This window comes from Tachyglossus aculeatus, chromosome 1, assembly GCF_015852505.1.
Source record: "Tachyglossus aculeatus isolate mTacAcu1 chromosome 1, mTacAcu1.pri, whole genome shotgun sequence".
Taxonomy (NCBI): Eukaryota; Metazoa; Chordata; class Mammalia; order Monotremata; family Tachyglossidae; genus Tachyglossus; species Tachyglossus aculeatus.
This window is the reverse complement of record NC_052066.1, coordinates 82370119-82388567: the sequence shown is the minus strand read 5'-3', so window position 1 is coordinate 82388567 and position 18449 is coordinate 82370119. Positions and strand designations below refer to the sequence as shown.

At 44.0% G+C, this 18449-nt stretch overlaps 1 protein-coding gene across 1 annotated transcript; it reads right to left on the bottom strand.

The window, feature by feature from the left end:
• Positions 1-231: 231 nt before the first annotated feature.
• Positions 232-10311, bottom strand: LOC119926967 (G-protein coupled receptor 35-like). The gene is made up of 2 exons (XM_038745458.1): positions 10292-10311; positions 232-1162 (listed from the first exon to the last, which is right to left on the bottom strand). Exons 1-2 carry the CDS (start codon positions 10309-10311, stop codon positions 232-234), a joined length of 951 nt encoding a protein of 316 aa, XP_038601386.1.
• Positions 10312-18449: the final 8138 nt, after the last annotated feature.

The following is an 18449-nucleotide window of genomic DNA, read 5'->3' as shown; positions in this document are numbered from 1 at the left end:
TCGCTTCTCCAAATCCTCCTATGAGGTGGAGTGAGGAGACTGAAGCAGTGAAAGGTGAAGACACTACCCTAGTTGAGCAGCAATTGAACCAGGCCTTATGACTCCTACCTAGTATATTATTCTATTGCCTTTACTATGAAGACTCCACATGCCCAAACTTTAGAAAGGTCACAGAGCCAAATAAAAATTCCATAGAAAGGCAAGAGCCCCACCACCCCCATCCCCTTCCCCTCAGGACTTCTCCATGCTTAGTCTTGACTTTTCTGTGCTTAGTCTTGTAATCTTGGAGTTTTGGGTGTCACAAGTCTCTGTATTCTCGATCCTCAAAGCCTCCTTAAAGACAAAATAATAGCAAATAGCATTAAAGCAGCAGTGCAAGTTGGCCCAAATCTGACTTATTTGCAAAGCAGGGCGGAGAATTGTTAACGGGTCCTCCAGGAGTTTGTTTTTCTTCAGGAAGTACAGGAGGTATGTCACATGATAAGGCATGTAGCAGATCACATATGTCAGTAGGTTGGATCCCACAATCATTACGGACCTATTGTTCCCCACCTGCCTACTCAGGTTACTGGATCTCCAGAGGGAGATGACGATCCGAATAGTGCAGATGACCATAATGGAGAGACAGCCGAAGAAGAGTACTTCTGGTGTAATGAGTAGAAACTTGCTCTCCCAGGTGTTGGATGAAAAGTTCTGGAAGCAGCGAACACTACCTGTGCTATTTCCATGCAGGTGAAGAGTAAAAAAGTTCCCTCCTGAGACGATGACACAGACCGCCAGGCAGACCAGGGCGGCTTTCTTGGGGGAACGCAGGGATTGGGCTAAGAAGGGGTGGTTTATACATATAAATCGGTCCAGGCAGATGCACGTGGATATAAGTATGCTCCCATACATGTTCACAAAGTACATGCTCTCCAGGACTTTACAAAACAGTAAGGTTGTCTTCCAATCATGAAAAGCCTTTATTTTGAAAGGCAGCGTAAAGAGCAGCAAAGTATCCAGGGTGATAAGTGTCAAGATGTAAATCCTCGATTCTGTCCACTTCCTGATTTTGCAACAGGCAATCCACAAAGCCAGAATGTTGAAGATCAGTCCCAGGGCTAATGTAGGTGGGTACACAGCGTACTGGAAATATTTTACACTTTGTTTGATGCCAGTGTCACTGTCACTGTCACTGCATGAAATAAGACACAGTTGTAAATGTCCCTGGAGGGATATTTTGGGATGTGGTTTTAAGACTGTGGGTTATGCCTCCTTAGACGGAATTTACCTTCACCTTTGCATTTATATCCTGTGAGATCTATTTCTCTTTTCTCCATTTCTGTGAGTCTCTTTTGCAGGCTCCTCCTCCCCCTCTCATCCCCTTACTGTGGGGGTTCCCAAAGGTTCAGTGCTTGGTCCCCTTCTGTTCTCGATCTACACGCACTCCCTTGGTGACCTCATTCGCTCCCACGGCTTCAACTATCATCTCTACGCTGATGACACCCAGATCTACATCTCTGCCCCTGCTCTCTCCCCCTCTCTCCAGGCTCGCATCTCCTCCTGCCTTCAGGACATCTCCATCTGGATGTCTGCCCGCCACCTAAAACTCAACATGTCCAAGACTGAACTCCTTGTCTTCCCTCCCAAACCCTACCCTCTCCCTGACATTCCCATCTCTGTTGACGGCACTACCATCCTTCCCGTCTCACAAGCCCACAACCTTGGTGTCATCCTCAACTCCGCTCTCTCATTCACCCCTCACATCCAAGCCGTCACCAAAACCTGCCGGTCTCAGCTCCGCAACATTGCCAAGATCTGCCCTTTCCTCTTCATCCATACCGCTACCCTGCTCGTTCAAGCTACCATCCTATCCTGTCTGGACTACTGAATCAGCCTTCTCTCTGATCTCCCATCCTCGTGTCTCTCCCCACTTCAATCAATACTTCATGCTGCTGCCTGGATTGGCTTTGTCCAGAAACACTCTGGGCATGTTACTCTCCTCCTCAAAAATCTCCAGAGGCTAACAATCAATCTGCGCATCAGGCAGAAACTCCTCACCCTGGGCTTCAAGGCTGTCCATCACCTCGTCCCCTCCTACCTCACCTCCCTTCTCTCCTTCTACAGCCCACCCCGCACCCTCCACTCCTCTGCCGCTAATCTCCTCACCATGTGTCGTTCTCACCTGTCCCACCATCGACCTCCGGCCCACTTCATCCCGCGGGCCTGGAATGCCCTCCCTCTGCCCATCTGCCAAGTTAGCTCTCTTCCTCCCTTCAAGGCCCTACTGAGAGCTCACCTCCTCCAGGAGGCCTTCCCAGACTGAGCCCCTTCCTTCCTCTCCCCCTCGTCCCCCTCTCCATCCCCCCATCTTACCTCCTTCCCTTCTCCACAGCACCTGAATATATGTATATATGTTTGTACATATTTATTACTCTATTTATTTTACTTGTACATATCTATTCTATTTATTTTATTTTGTTAGTATGTTTGGTTTTGTTCTCTGTCTCCCCCTTTTAGACTGTGAGCCCACTGTTGGGTAGGGACTGTCTCTATATGTTGCTGACTTGTACTTCCCAAGAGCTTAGTACAGTGCTCGGCACACAGTAAGCGCTCAATAAATATGATTGATTGATTGATTGATTGATCTATTTGATGGAACAGAGGCAGCTGCAGCCTAGTGGATAGAGTATGGGCTTGGGAATCAGGAAGACCTGGGTTCTAATCCTGGCTTCACCACCTGTCTGCTGTGTGACCTTGGGCAAGTCACTTAACTTCTCTGGGCCTTGGTTACCTCATCTGAAAATGGAAATTAAGACTGTGAGCCCCATGTGGGACAAGGGCTGTGTTCAACCTGATTACCTCAGTGCTTAGAGTGCTACTTGGCATATAGTAAACAGTGTAGTGTCATAGTTCAGTAATAGTAATTTTGGCATTTGTTAAGTGTTTTCTATGTGCCAAGCACTGTACTAAGTGCTGGAGTAGATACAAGGTATAGAGTGCACAGTCTATGTAAAAGGGAGAACTGGGGTTGAATACCTATTTTACAGATGAGGAGACTAAGGAACAGAGAATAATAATAATAATTATGCTGTTTGTTAAATGCTTACTATGTGCCAAGCACTGCCCAAGCGTAGTGAAGTGACTTGCACCAAGTCTTACAGCAGGCAAGTAGAGGAGAAGCAATTAAAACCAGGTCCTCCGACTCCCAAGCCAGTGCTCCATGCTGCTTTGAAACAACAAACACTCTCTCCCATCTGAACATCATGTTGAAAAAGAATCTTCCCAGGCAAAATGAAAGGGAAAGCAGAGAAAGCTATCTGGCAAATTCAAGTATTTCCTGTGTTTAACTCCCTCCCCCTTCATATCTGACAATCATTCACCCCACCATCAAAGATTTATTTTTAAGCACATTCATTCATTCATTCAATCGTATTTATTGAGCGCTTACTGTGTGCAGAGCACTGTACTAAGCGCTTGGGAAGTACAAGTCGGCAACATATAGAGACGGTCCCTACCCAACAATGGGCTCACAGTCGACAAGGGGGAGACAGACAATAAAAGAAAACAAAACAAAGCCCTCATTTCCTCTTCTCCCTCTCTCTTCTGCGTCATCCTTGCTCTTGTATTTTCATATTCCATTCACCCCACTCTCAGTCTCACAGCACTTATGTACATGTCTGTAATCTATTTATATTAATATCTGTCTCTTCTTCTAGGCTGAATGTTCCCTATGAGCAGGGACTATGTCTATCAATTCTGTTATACTGTACTCTGCCAAGCACATAGTTGAATGCTCTGCACACAGTAAGTGCTCAATAAATACCATTGATTGATTGATTGATTCACTTTCCTATTATCTATTCTCCTTCTCTTTACTATGGTCTAGTTAATTAATATCTATTGTCTCTCTATTAGATTGTAAATTCCCTGGAAACAGAAATCATGTGTTTTAACTTCTTTTGTGCTCTACCCACAACAGGCTTTTAAAGATACTATACTGTAGATACTGGTAATGAAATACAAAACTATCTTTGGAAAAAAAATGGTTTATTTAGGCTGAAGGATCTAGAATAGATGTCTACTGGGATTGAATTGACCAAATAATTTCTCATCTCTCTAATTTTTTATATCGACAGTCAATAAGTTCATGATTTAACTAACGTCCAATCACATTTTTCTTGTAGATTAAAAATGGCTCAGTAAATATCAAATCTCTCTTCTTCCAGTAAATCAGCGGTATCTATTGAGTGTTACTGTGTGCCGAGCATTGTACTAAGTGCTTGGTACAGAACAGTACAACAGCATTGGAAGAGCCATTCTCTGCCCACAAGGATTTTTCAGGTTCAGGAGAGGTCAGAAGTCCTTTTCGGTGTCAACAGTGACTTTTGGTGCAACTCTGGTTTCAGAAACACCATTTGAGAAACTCAAGCCATTCTCCCAGGAAGGAAGGAACAGAGGTCAATTAGAGCCACTGTCTCCTCAGAGTTAGGTCTATCTTCCAAAGGAGAACTACAGTTTATAAACTAACATAAATATGCCCAACTATGACTATTTTTCATGGTATTTGTCATGTGCTTACTATGTGCCAGGCACGGAACTATGCACTGGGATAGATACTGAGAAGCAGCATGGCCTAGTAGAAAGAGCATGGGCCTGGTAATAATAATAATAATAATAATAATGGTATTTGTTAAGCACTTACTACATGCGAAGCACTGTTCTAAGCACAGGGGAGTTACAAGGTGGTCAGGTTGCCCCATGGGGGGCTCACACAATTTTTCTGATAGAGGCCCTGGGTTGCCAATTCGTACTTCCCAAGCGCTTAGTACAGTGCTCTGCACATAGTAAGCGCTCAATAAATACGATTGATGATGATGGGTTATAATCCTGCCTCAAACACTTACCTGCAGTGTGACCTTGGGCAAGTCACTTAACTTCTCTGTGCCTCAATTCCCTCATCTGCAAAATGGGGATTCAACACCTGTTCTCCTCCTAGTTAGACTATGAGCCCCATATGGGACCTGATGAGTTTGTATTTATCACAGCTCTTCATACAGTGCTTAGCACATAGTAAGCACTTAACGAATGAAACAATGACAATGATGAGATACAAGATAATCAAGTTGGATATAGTCACTGTCACACATGGGACTCACAGTTTTAATCTCTATTTCACAGATGAGATAACTGAGACACAGTGGCTATTTCCTCGTATTTTTTAAAGTTTCTTCTGCTATTATTAACTCTGGGCCACAGTGAAAGCAGCTGTTCTCCACTCTCATTTGCAATGTCACTGAAATGGTGAACTTGTACACTTTACTTTGGTTTCATCTACCTGGAGTAGTCAATAAAGCCTTTGAACTTTCAACTGAACATGCTGCTGTATAAATTTGGAGGAAAGAAAATCCTATCTGCCTGGTGAAACCCCACTAAAGCTAGGCTGGTGACTAACATCAATCTGTCTGTGCAGAGTTAAGGAAAAAACATTGAAATTTCTCCCAGAAAATCCTTTTCCAAAAATGCACCCACCCCATGCAGACTTGCATATGTGCCTGAAAGGGAGCCAGAAATACAAATGGAATCTTTCTTCCCTGCCTAGTATTTAATAGACATTAGACCCTTACAAACTCTAGGAGGTAAAATTTGCAGCTGCCAAAATGTCCTTCCTATCTTCCCTTTTGGCTAGAATCAGTGCCATCGATCAATCAGTCAATGATATTTATTGAATCACTGTACTAAGTGATTGGGAGAGTACAATACAACAGAGTTGGCCCACACTATCCCTGCCTTCACGGAGTTTATAATCCAGTGGAGCTGACAAACATTAAAAATAAATTATTGATAAGTCAAGGGGTAGAGTTTGTCTACATGTTTTGTTTTGTTGTCTGTCTCCCCCTTCTAGCCTGTGAGCCTGTTGTTGGGTAGGGACCGTCTCTATATGTAGCTGACTTGTACCTCCAAAGTGCTTAGTACAGTGCTCTGCACACGGTAAGCACTCAATAAATACGATTGAATGAATGAATGAATGAAATTGCTTTTTGACGATGTTGTATGATGGATTACTTTTCTTAAATGGCATTTGTTATGCACATACTATGTGCCAGGCACTGTACTAAGCACTGGGTAAAGTGAATCAGGGAATTGTCCCTGTCCCACCTGGGGCTCACAGTCTTAATCCTCATTTTGTAGGTGGGCAACTGAGGCACAGAGATGTGAAGTGACTTCTCTGAAGTGAAGTGGCCGCACCAGGATCATGCTCTATCCACTGGGCCATGTTGTCTCTCAATAATCTCCCAGGTAACGTGGCAGTCCAGGATGTCAGTTGTAAGGTGGTGTGAGGGGCTGCATTCAACTGCAGCAGCTCCTAATAAGCCCTAACAGGTTTGGGGAGATGCTGCCACAAACCCTTCCTCCCATTGTTCAACCCTCGTTGAAGCCAATGTGGTCCCAGGCTTCAGAGCTCCGGGTTAGGAGCCCCTTTGAGCACAAAGCATGGCAACTTCCACCACTCAAACCCCACTTCTGCTCTTCCCTGTGACCATCGTGTGGCCTCCATGAGGGTTGGAAAAAAGGGTACGTGTCCTGCCAGTCTGAATAATTGCCTGATCCCAAACGATCCCCTGCTACTCACCCTCCTAACACTGGAAAAAATGGGTGCGGCAAACCCTCAGAGTTCCCAAACAAAAACGGATCAAAAGTTTTCCATGAAACACTAGCAAAAATTAAAAAGAAAAGATCAGTCTTAATGTCTATGTGTAGAGCTTGTATGAGTTTGAATCGGCCATCACCACTCCTTAAAAAAAAAACCCAAACTGGGATTTATTTTATTTGAACTTTTATAGTATGAGCGCACAAATTCTCTTGCCTGTTCCTCTTTGGAAATTGCTGCCATTTATTTCTCCCAGCTCTGCTAACAATGCAGGAAGGGACTGGTCTGGTCACCACACTGCTGGCGGCACTTGGTAGTCTCTGGGTAAACTGCAACACTTCAACAACAACAATCATGTTTGTTTCAGGGAAGCGGTGTGGCCTTGTGGATAGACCACGAGCCTGGGTTTTAATTTCGGTTCCACCATTTGTCTGCAGTGTAACCTTTGGGCAAATCACTTGACTTCTCTGGGCCTCAGTTACTTTATCTGTAAAATGGAGATTAAGACTGTGATCCCAGTGTGGGACAGGGACTGCGTCCACCAATTACCTTGTATCTACCCCAGGCACATAGTAAACACTTACCAAATACCTCTATTATCAGTAGTAAATCCCTTCAAAGCCCTACTGAGAGTTCACCTCCTCCAGGAGGCCTTCCCAGACTGAGTCCCCTCCTTCCTCTCCCCCTCATCCCCCTCCCCATCCCCCCACCTTACCTCCCTCCCCTCCTCACAGCACCTGTATATATGTATATATGTTCGTACGTATTTATTACTCTATTTTATTTGTACATATTTATTCTATTTATTTTATTTTGTTAATATGTTTTGTTTTGTTTTGTTGTCTGTCTCCCCCTTCTAGACTGTGAGCCCACTGTTGGGTAGGGACCATCTCTATATGTTGCCAACTTGTACTTCCCAAGCGCTTAGTACAGTGCTCTGCACACAGTAAGCGCTCAATAAATACGATTGAATGAAAGACATAGTAGTATTTTGGCTATTAAGAACTCAGAAGGATCAATTTATGTTTGTCCAGAAGAGGCACTTTGCTATTTGGACAGGATTCCTATGCACAATATGGAGAAAAGAATAAACTTTTGGGTGGTCACAAATATCCAAGGACAAGAATACCAACAGGAGCCCTCGGATTTGGCTGCATCTCAACAAAGTGGCAGATCTCCCAATACACTGGAGCGGTATAGGAATTTTCCAATTTTATGACATTTGAAGTCAACCCCAATCAATCAGTCAACTGTATTTATCGAGCGCTTACTGTATGCAGAACACCGTAGTAAGCACTTGGGAAGATACAATATATCAGAGTTGGTAGGCATGTTCCCTATTCAGAAGGTGGGAACTCAATCATTCAATCACCTTGTCCCCTCCTACCTCACATCGCCAGTCTCCTACTACAACCCAGCCCGCACATCTTGCTCCTCGAATGCTAACTTTCTCACTGTACCTCGATCTTGTTTATCTCAACACCAACTTCTCGCCCACGTCCTGCCTCTGGCCTGGAACGCTTCCTTCCTCATATCAGAGAGACAATGACTCGCCCCTGCTTCAAAGCCTTGTTATAGACTCATCTCCTCGAAGAGGCCTTCCCTAACTAAGCCCTCCTTTCCTCTTCTCCCACTCCCTTTTGCATCTCCCTGACTTTTTCCCTTTATTCATTCCCCCTTCCAGACCCACAACACTTAAGTGCATAGATGCTATTTACTTATTTATATTAATATCTGTCTTCCCCTCTAAACCGTGAGCTCTTTGTGGGCAGGGAATAAGTCTGTTCATGGTTATATTGTACTCTCCCAAGAGCTTTGCACACATTAAGTGCTCAGTAAACTCATTCAATCATTTATTCATTCAGTCAATTGTATTTATTGAGGGTTTACTGTGTGCAGAGCACTGTACTAAGTGCTTGGAAGCAGCGTGGCTCAGTGGAAAGAGCACGGGCTTTGGAGTCAGAGGTCATGGGTTCGAATCCCAATTCTGCCACATGTCTGCTGTGTGACCTTGGGCAAGTCACTTAACTTCTCTTAGCCTCAGTTACCTCATCTGTAAAATGGGGATTAAGACTGTGAGCCCCATGTGGGACAACCTTGAGTCTCCTTGTATCCCCCCCAGTGCTTAGAACAGTGCTCTGCACATAGTAAGTGCTTAACAAATGCCATCATTATTATTATTATTATTATTATTGGAAAGTACATTATGATTGAATGAATGAATGAAAGGAGCCTACAGACTAGAGGTTGATTCATTCTATCGATTCTAAAGGACACTCGCAGATACAAGGTTAGGGGATAGAGTTGTTTATTGGAAATCACAAGTTTACCTATCCTAATACCAACTCAGACACCAATACACACTGCATGATGTCAGGAGGCCATCTTGACTTTTAGCTTCAGTTTCCTTTTTTTGTCTGTGTAGTGGAAAGGGTTCCACCATCACAAGGAAGTTACAAGCAATGATTAGAAAATTAAATGCGTATTATTATTATAGCATTTGTTAAGTGCTTACTATGTCCAAAACACTCTTAGAAGCACTGGGGAGGATACAAGGTGATCAGGTTGTCCCACGTGGGGCTCACAGTCTTAATCCTCATTTTACAGATGAGGTAACTGAGGCACAGAGAAGTGAAGTGACTTGCCCAAAGTCACACAGCTGACAAATGGCAGAGCCAGGATTTGAACACATGACCTCTGACTCCTAAGCCTGTGCTCTTTCCACTGAGGCATGCTGCTTCTCATATACATATATATGCATATATATTATAAAAATAATATATATATACATGTGTGTGTGTATGTGCATGTATTTAGTGACCCTCTCTAGAAATACTCAGTAAGTTATAATAAAAGTTAAAGAAAGCTTAATCATTCCAAGTTTATAAGGTAAGTAATTCTCCCAAATGAATTGTTAGCTCTGCTGATTTTCAAGATGAAGGCAAATCAAGAAATACATCAGAGCAGTACCTAGAAGGCACTTGAAATGTCAACTTAATTCAAATTAAGGGCTTCATGACTGAGCCATAGCCTATTTTATTTGACTTTTTAGAAGTAGGGGAATGACAGAAAAGGGGAAACTGGCAGAAAAGATTGATTAAATATATATGCACAATGGACATCATCATCATGTAATTACTGTGCCTAGACTTTAGGGGAGAAAAATGGGAAATTTTTGTTACAAAAAGCCCCTCATTCACCACGGTCTTGTTCTGAGTGAAGAAATACCATTACAATTGCAATACAATGCTGAGGGCAAGGAATTTCTGAAATCTGGTTTGTCTTAGTAAAGAGCATTTAAGTCATATAAATTGACAATCTTATAAAAGTATTTTTTATATTTCATCACAACACATCTGGGCAGCAGGTTAATTACCATTAGCTCCATTTTAGAGGAGAGAACATTATACGCACATTTTTTAGCCAAAGCTCCAGAAAACCAGAGGAGGATAATGTAACAGCATAGCTCTTTCGGAGCTAGCCTAGCTAGATAGGTTTGCAAAATGAAAGAAACCCTGACCCTTAGAAGATCAAGACCGTCTAGAGCGTGGTTAGCAGAATCACGCTACCCCAAAGTCAACAACAAAGTCAGATCTAAGAAGGTTACTATAAACTCAGGCATCTAGGATCACTCCAGATCTATTATTTAATAACACTTACTTCATGGCCGTGTTTTTCATGGCTGTGCGTCCCAGGGATTATTAAGGAATGGTAAGGAAAGCCAAGTATCAAAGCGGCAACTACTGAAAATGAAACTGATAAAGTATGATCAAGTTCAAAGAAATGTGTTCGTGTGTGTGTGACACACACAGAGAGAGAGAGAGAGAGAGAGAGAGAGATAGTGTCTGTGGGTGTGTATACAAACTGAGGGGTTTTTTTATTTCTGAAAACAAAACAACAAAAAAATCCATAAATGTGTGTGGGTGTGCATGCGTGCGAGTGTGTTGTTGCTGGAATGGAGAAAAAAGAGAACATGTTCTTTATTATCCTGTCCCCTACCAGTGTTTAAAAGCATTCCAGCCTTTAGGGGATATGGATGCACTATTGGCAGTCCATTCAAACAGCCCTCCTCCTGGGACAGCACGGACATGGCTGGCTGGATTCTCCAAGTGAGACGCACCATGAAAGACACAGTTGAAGAGAATAAAGTGGAGGTGGGATGCTCTAGGCAGTTCTCAGTAGTGAAAGCACATAAGAACCCCAGAACAAAAAATCCCATTGCATGCAAATACAAACCCCAGTTTTTAGAAGATTTGGCTTTCATTGACATTGGTGGGTGTGGAGGGAAAGAAGGGGAAATATACTTAAAAACCACAAACAAGATTATTTTGGTAATTGAGGTTATGACCTTTTCCTGTCTACCTATGATAATTTTGGTCCCGCTGACATTCTCCTTCTTTACCTCCGGCTTGCATGTATTTATTTCCAGTCTCACAAGCGGAAGCCTGCTTCTTAGTCATATTGTGGACACTGCACATACTCACTGTGCTATTCTTGATATTTAAGAAGCAATTTTCCTTTAAACAACTACAGGAATTAATACATTTCCAGGTACCTGGGCTCTAATCCATACCAAGAAGGAGACCTATAAGAAATTGACTAATATCTGATGTAGGAAAGGTTCACCTTGGGTATTATTAAGGGTGGGTGGGCCCAGAGGAAATCCTATGGACTGGTGTGAACTGGATGGATCCAAAGATGATACTGGCTCACTCTGAACTATTATGAGACTGAAATCAATTGTTTATCAAGTACTTTAAAACTGGCTTTGCAGAGAGCTTCAAAGTGTCTTTGAATTATTTCACCTACCTTGCCTGTGTACCTCTTAAGCACTTTGATAGTCACCCAGCCCCATGTAAATGTTCTTATCTTCACAATCAATGGTATTTATTGGGTTCTTACTCTGTGCAGGGCACTGTACTAAGTGTTTGGGAAAGTAAAATACATCAGAGTTGGTAGATACAATCCATTCCATATGGAGCTTATAGTTTACAGGGGGAGAAAGGCATTAAATAATAGATTAGGGATAGGGGAAATGTGTGGCAGACTCTGTACTTAGGAAGATACAAGATAATAAGGTAAAACACAATCCCTGTCCCACAAAGAGCTCACAGCCTTAATCCCATTTTACAGATGAGGTAACAAGCACAGAGAAGTTTAGCGACTTGTCAAGGTGTGTTAAGTGGTGAAGCTGAGATTAGAATCCAGATCCTCCAACTCCAGGCCCTCTCCAATTGGTTTCCCAATTTCAGGTCTCGATATAGCAGATGTCTGTCATCCTGCTGTTGCGCTTTCTCTTTATGTATCCTACCCAGTGTGCTGGTGTAAAGGAAGCACATGTCAATCAATCAATCAGTCATATTTGTTGAGGCTTCCTATGTGCAGAGCGCTGTAATAAGTGCTTGGGAGAGTACAACAAAACAGAGCTGGTAGGCATGCTCCCTGGTCCAAGGTGCTTACAGTTTGGAAGATCATAGGAAACCTACTTCATTTCAGAACTTCACTGTTTTTGATTTTGGTTTGCCATTCGATTTTGAGTGTTGTCCAAAAGAAACACTGGTGGAACTGTTTGATGGGCAGGATTTGGGGTCAGCCTTTGTGGAGTCAGTTCTCACACCTGTAGAGAAGGTTGAAAAGCCCTGCAGCTTTGAACATCAGTGCTTGGATAGAGAGGGAAAAAACTCTCTAGCTGAAGGTCTGTAAGTCTGTTGTGTTATCCAACTTTCTATATGAACAATATACTATATAACTATATATATATTTATATAAATGTACTATCTAAGGCCCAAGAACTTGTCTTCCCTTTTCCCCCCTTACTTTCCCATCATGTAGACGACAACACCATCCTCCCTGCCTCCCAAACCCATAACCTTGGTATTCTCCTCTACTTTTCTCTCTCATTCAATCCATATATTCAATCTGTCACCAAATCCTGTTGGATCTACCTTCACAATGCAGAAAAAATCCACCCTTTCCTCTCATCCAAACTGCTACCACGTTGATCCAAATACTTATCCTATTCCACCTTGACTATTGCATCAGCCTCCTTACTGAATTCCCTGCCTCCAGTCCATACTTCTCTCTGCTGCCTGGATCATTTTTCTAAAAAGTCCATATTTCCCCTCTCAAGAACCTCCAGTGGTTCTTCCACCACCATATCAAACAGAAACTCTTTATTATTGGCCTTAGAGCACCTAATCAGCTCACCCCCTCCTATCTTACCTCTCTGCTTTCCTACTTCAACCCAGCTCTCTCACTTCAGTCCTCTAATGTCAACCTACCCACTGTACCTTTAGTCGTCACCAACCCATAACGACTCCGAGGACACATTCCTCTCACAACACCCCACCTCCATCTGCAATCATTTTGGTAGCGTATCCAACAGAGTTTTCTTGGTAAAAATACTTAAGTGGTTTAACATTGCCTTCTTCCATACAATAAACTTGAGTGTCCACCCTGGACTCTCTCCCCTGCCACTGCTGCCCAACACAGGGGAGTTTTGACTTGTAGCAGATTACCTTCACTTGCTAGCCACTGCCCAAACTAGGAATGGAATGGATTTGCCTCTTCTTGACTCTCCCTCCCATTGCTGAGACTGTTAGAATACTGGAAACTCTCCAAGTATGATCCTGAGCGGGTGGCCTGGAACAACCTCTTTTAATTTTTTTAATGATATTTGTTAAGTGCTTACTATGTGCCAGGCACTGAACTAAATGCTAGGGTGGATACAAGATAATCAGGTTGGACACAGTCCATGTCCCACACGGGGTTTATGGTCTTAATTCTTAAATCTTAATTTGCAGATGAGGTACCTGAAACAGAGATGTGGAGTGACTTTTTCTAGGTCACACAGCAGACAAGTGTTGAAGCTGGGTTTAGAATCTGGTCCCCTGACCTTCATACCTGTGCTCTTTCTACTAAGCCCTGATCCCTCCCCCTTCATCTCTGATATACCATCACTCTCTCCACCTTCAAAGCCTTATTAAAATCACATGTCCTCCAAGAGACCTTCCTCAACTAAGCTCTCCTTTCCCCTACTCCTTCTCCCTTCTGCATTGCTCTTGCACTTGGATTTGTACTCTTTATTTACCCCACCCTCAGTGCTACAGCACTTATATACATATCCATAGTTTATTTTAAGGTCTGTCTACCCTTCATTGTGAGCATGGACTTTGTCTCCCAAGTGTTTAATACCATGCTCTGCGCATAGTAAGGGCCCAATAAATATGATTGATTGATTATTATTTCTCATTAGTTTGATTCTAGGAAGACACAGGAGTGAGGTGAATATTCTGCAGTATCTCAGCGATTGTAAATCAAAGTCATAAAGTTCTTAGATCACTTTCAAATTTAGGATGTTTAGTTTTCTTTCCTGCAGCAATACATGGTACCTCTGGGAGTCTGCTCTCTCAAGAGAAGCAATTACATCTGCCCAGACTGGAATGATATGACCTGGTATTTGTCTTACGCTGTTGAGTTGTCCCCGACCCATTGCAACACCGTGGACACATCTCTCCCAGAACACCCCACCTCCACCTGCAATCATTCTGGCAGTGGATCCTTAGAGTTTTCTTGGTAAAAATGTAGAAGTGGCTTACCATTGCCTCCTTCCGCACAGTCAACTTGAGGCTGTCCATCACCTTGCCCCCTCCTACCTCACCTCACTTCTCTCCTTCTACAGCCAGCCTGAACCCTCCGCTCCTCTGCTGCTAATCTCCTCACTGTACCTCGTTCTCGCCTGTCTCACCGTCGATCCCCGGCCCACATCCTTCCCCTGACCTGGAATGCCCTCCCTCCACACATCCGCCAAGCTATCTCTCTTCCTCCCTTCAAGGCCCTACTGAGAGTTCACCTCCTCCAGGAGGCCTTCCCAGACTGAGCCCCCTTTTTCCTCTCCTCCTCCCCATCCCCCCACCCTACCTCCTTCGTCTCCCCATGGCACTTGTATATATCTGTACAGATTTATTACTCTATTTATTTTACTTGTACATATTTACCATTCTATTCATTTTGTTAATGATGTGTATATAGCTATAATTCTATTTGTTCAGATGATTTTGACAACTGTCTACATGTTTTGTTTTGTTGTCTATCTCCCCCTTCTAGACTGTGAGCCCATTGTTGGGTAGGGACCATCTCTATATGTTACTAACGTGTATTTCTCAAGCACTTAGTACAGTGCTCTGCACACAGTAAGCACTCAATAAATACAGTTGAATGAATGAATGAATGAATGACTGTCTCCCACACTGCTGCTGCCCAGCACAGGTGAGTTTGGACTGGTAGCAGATTGCCTTCCACTCACTAGCCACTCTCCAAACTAGAAATGGAATGGACAGGCCTCTGCTTGACTCTCCCTCCCATAGTTGAGACCGGTAGAGTACTGGAAACTCTAGGAGTGACCCTGAGAGGGGGACCTGGCATTAAATCCAGCTAAATCCAAAACATTAGCTGCAGCTTTCCCAGTACTTATTTTGCAAAAACAAATATTGCTGAGTTACAAGAAGGAAAAAAGAATTGATAAAATCTGAAATGGAGAGTAGTTGAAAAAGAAATTCAGTGCTACCCAGTGTTTTCCCATGATGTCGTGCCTGGGCTTTGCCGTAACAAAATACTCAGGCTGGCATTTTTAATTCTGAAAAGCCAATACTTGTAACTCCCATAATAATGGAGGCTGTTTATCAGAGTTTTCATCATTTTAAAGATGGGGACAAGGTGGTTTCATTGTAATTGCCATTGATCCTTGGTTGGGTTGTAAAGCAAGCACAGAAAACCAGAAGGAATGTACATCATTTAGCTTCCTTATGCCAGTTTTCCTTCTGAAACAAGATGGGTTTTATTCTCTTGTTGGAGGGGCCAGCCAGGGGTACCCTGGAGTACGGGAAGAAATTGAAAACCTCGTATTCACCATCCACCTCTCACCATTCTCCCTTACAGTCAGATGAGTACATTGTTGTCAGGGTATAATTCTAGGGCAGGGGTAGTCTCGATGGCAGTCGTGAAGATGGGCTGATTGTCAATGGAGGGGAAGGATAACCTGGGAGAAATTGGGCTTTTTTTTCACCCAGGATCTTGGATGAATGAGAAGGCTGACACAGATCTTTCCACTATAGCATAGCTGCTTTTACGTCAGCATGAATCAAACAGTTGTGTCTTCACTCTTTGGAGATAAAGTGGGAGAGGCCGGGGGATGTAAGTGGGAGGGCGATACCTGGTTGATGGCCACGGGAGCCAGGGAGGGTTGTCATGACTATTTGTCTTCCACTGAAGTAGGATTTGGGCCTTCTGTTACAATCAGTCAATCAATCAATCAATCAATCGTATTTATTGAGCGCTTACTGTGTGCAGAGCACTGTACTAAGCGCTTGGGAAGTACAAGTTGGCAATATATAGAGACAGTCCCTACCCAACAGTGGGCTCACAGTCTAGAAGGGGGAGACAGAGAACAAAACCAAACATACTAACAAAATAAAATAAATAGAATAGATATGTACAGGTAAAATAAATAAATAAATAGAGTAATAAATATGTACAAACATATATATGTATATATATACAGGTGCTGTGGGGAAGGGAAGGAGGTAAGATGGGGGGTATGGAGAGGGGGACGAGGGGGAGAGGAAGGAAGGGGCTCAGTCTGGGAAGGCCTCCTGGAGGAGGTGAGCTCTCAGTAGGGCCTTGAAGGGAGGAAGCGAGCTAGCTTGGCTGATGGGCAGAGGGAGGGCATTCCAGGCCCGGGGGATGACGTGGGCCAGGGGTCGATGGTGGGACAGGTGAGAACGAGGTACGGTGAGGAGATTAGCGGCAGAGGAGCGGAGGGTGCGGGCTGGGCTGTAGAAGGAGAGAAGGGAGACGAGGTGATGGAGAGCCTTGAAGCCGAGGGTGAGAAGTTTCTGCCTGATGTGTAGGTTGATTGGTAGCCACTGGAGATTTTTGAGGAGGGGAGTAACATGCCCAGAGCGTTTCTGGACAAAGACAATCCGGGCAGCAGCATGAAGTATAGATTGAAGTGGGGAGAGACACGAGGATGGGAGATCAGAGAGAAGGCTGATGCAGTAGTCCAGACGGGATAGGATGAGAGCTTGAATAAGCAGGTTAGAGGTTTGGATGGAGAGGAAAGGGCAGATCTTGGCAATGTTGCGGATCTGAGACCAGCAGGTTTTGGTGATGGCTTGGATGTGAGGGGTGAATGAGAGAGCGGAGTCGAGGATGACACCAAGGTTGCGGGCTTGTGAGACGGGAAGGATGGTAGTGCCGTCAACAGAGATGGGAAAGTCAGGGAGAGGGTAGGGTTTGGAAGGGAAGACAAGGAGTTCAGTCTTGGACATGTTGAGTTTTAGGTGGCGGGCAGACATCCAGATGGAGATGTCCTGAAGGCAGGAGGAGATGCGAGCCTGGAGAGAGGGGGAGAGAGCAGGGGCAGAGATGTAGATTTGGGTGTCATCAGCATAGAGATGATAGTTGCACACCGTATTTACTGTGTGCAAAGCACTGTACTAAGAATTTGGGAGAGTACAATACAACAGAATTGGTAGACACATTCCCTGAGAACAACTAGCATACAGTCTAGAGGAGATCTAACATCTAGCATCCTGTCTTACAATACCACAAACTTGGTGTCATCCTCGACTCCGCTCTCTCGTTCACCCCACACATCCAATCAGTCACCAAAACCTGCCGGTCTCACCTCAACAACATTGCCAAGATCTGCCCTTTCCTCTCTATCCAAACCACTATCTTCTGTTTCAGTCTCTCATCCTATCCCGACTGGATTACTGCGTCAGCCTTCTTTCTTAACTCCCATCCTCCTGTCTCTCCCCTCTTCAGTCTATACTTCACTCTGCTGCCCAGATTATCTTTGTGAAGAAACACTCTGGGCATGTCACTGCCCTCCTCAAAAATCTCCAGTGTCTGCCTGTCAACCTATGAATCAAGCAAAAACTCCTCACTCTCGGCTTCAAGGCTGTCCATCACCTCGCCCCCTCCTACCTCACCTCCCTTCTCTCCTTCAGCCAAGCCCTCACCCTCCACTCTTTTGCTGCTAACCTCCTCAATGTACCTCATTCTTGCCTGTCCCACCATCGACCCCCAGGCGCACGTCATCCCCCTGGCCTGGAATGCCCTCCCTCCACACATTTGCCAAACTAGTTCTCTTCCTCTCTTCAAAGCCCTACTGAGAGCTCACCTCTTCCAGGAGGCCTTCCCAGACTGAGCCCCCTTTTTCCTCTCCTCCTCCCCATCTCCGCCGCCCTACCTCCTTCCCCTCCCCACAGCACTTGTATATATTTGTACAGAAGTATTACTCTATTTTACTTGTACATATTTACTATTGTATTTATTTTGTTAATTATGTGCATATAGCTTTAATTGTATTTGTTCTGACGATTGTGACACCTGTCTTTATGTTTTGTTTTGTTGCCTGTCTCCCCCTTCTAGACTGTGAGCCTGTTGTTGGGTAGGGACTGTCTATATATGTCGCCAGATTGTACTTCCCAAGCGCTTAGTACAGTGCTATGCACACAGTAAGCACTCAATAAATATGATTGAATGAATGAATGACTATCCCAGGCACGGTGAGTGAGAGGATTGATGACAAAGCAGTGAGACCTTATGGCAGCTTGTATATGCTTTCCTTGGGAAAGTGAATCAATTTTAATGGATTAGGTGGCTGGAGGCTCAGTTCTCCAGTGGATATTATTTCTTTAACTTTAATTTGTAACTAGTTAGAATACCTTCTGTCCTATCCTGCCGGGATTACTGCCTTAGCCTCCTTGCTGACCTCCCAGCCTCCTGTCTCCCCACTCCAGTCCATACTTCA

What these genes read in the sequence shown, in the direction of transcription:
- LOC119926967 (XM_038745458.1), bottom strand. Translation starts at nt 10,311, where the DNA reads ATGAAAAACACGGCCATGAA. An exon ending in ATGAAAAACACGGCCATGAA is followed by an intron (nt 1,163 to 10,291) that starts GTAAGTGTTATT and finishes TGACAGTGACAG; the next exon opens with TGACACTGGCATCAAACAAA.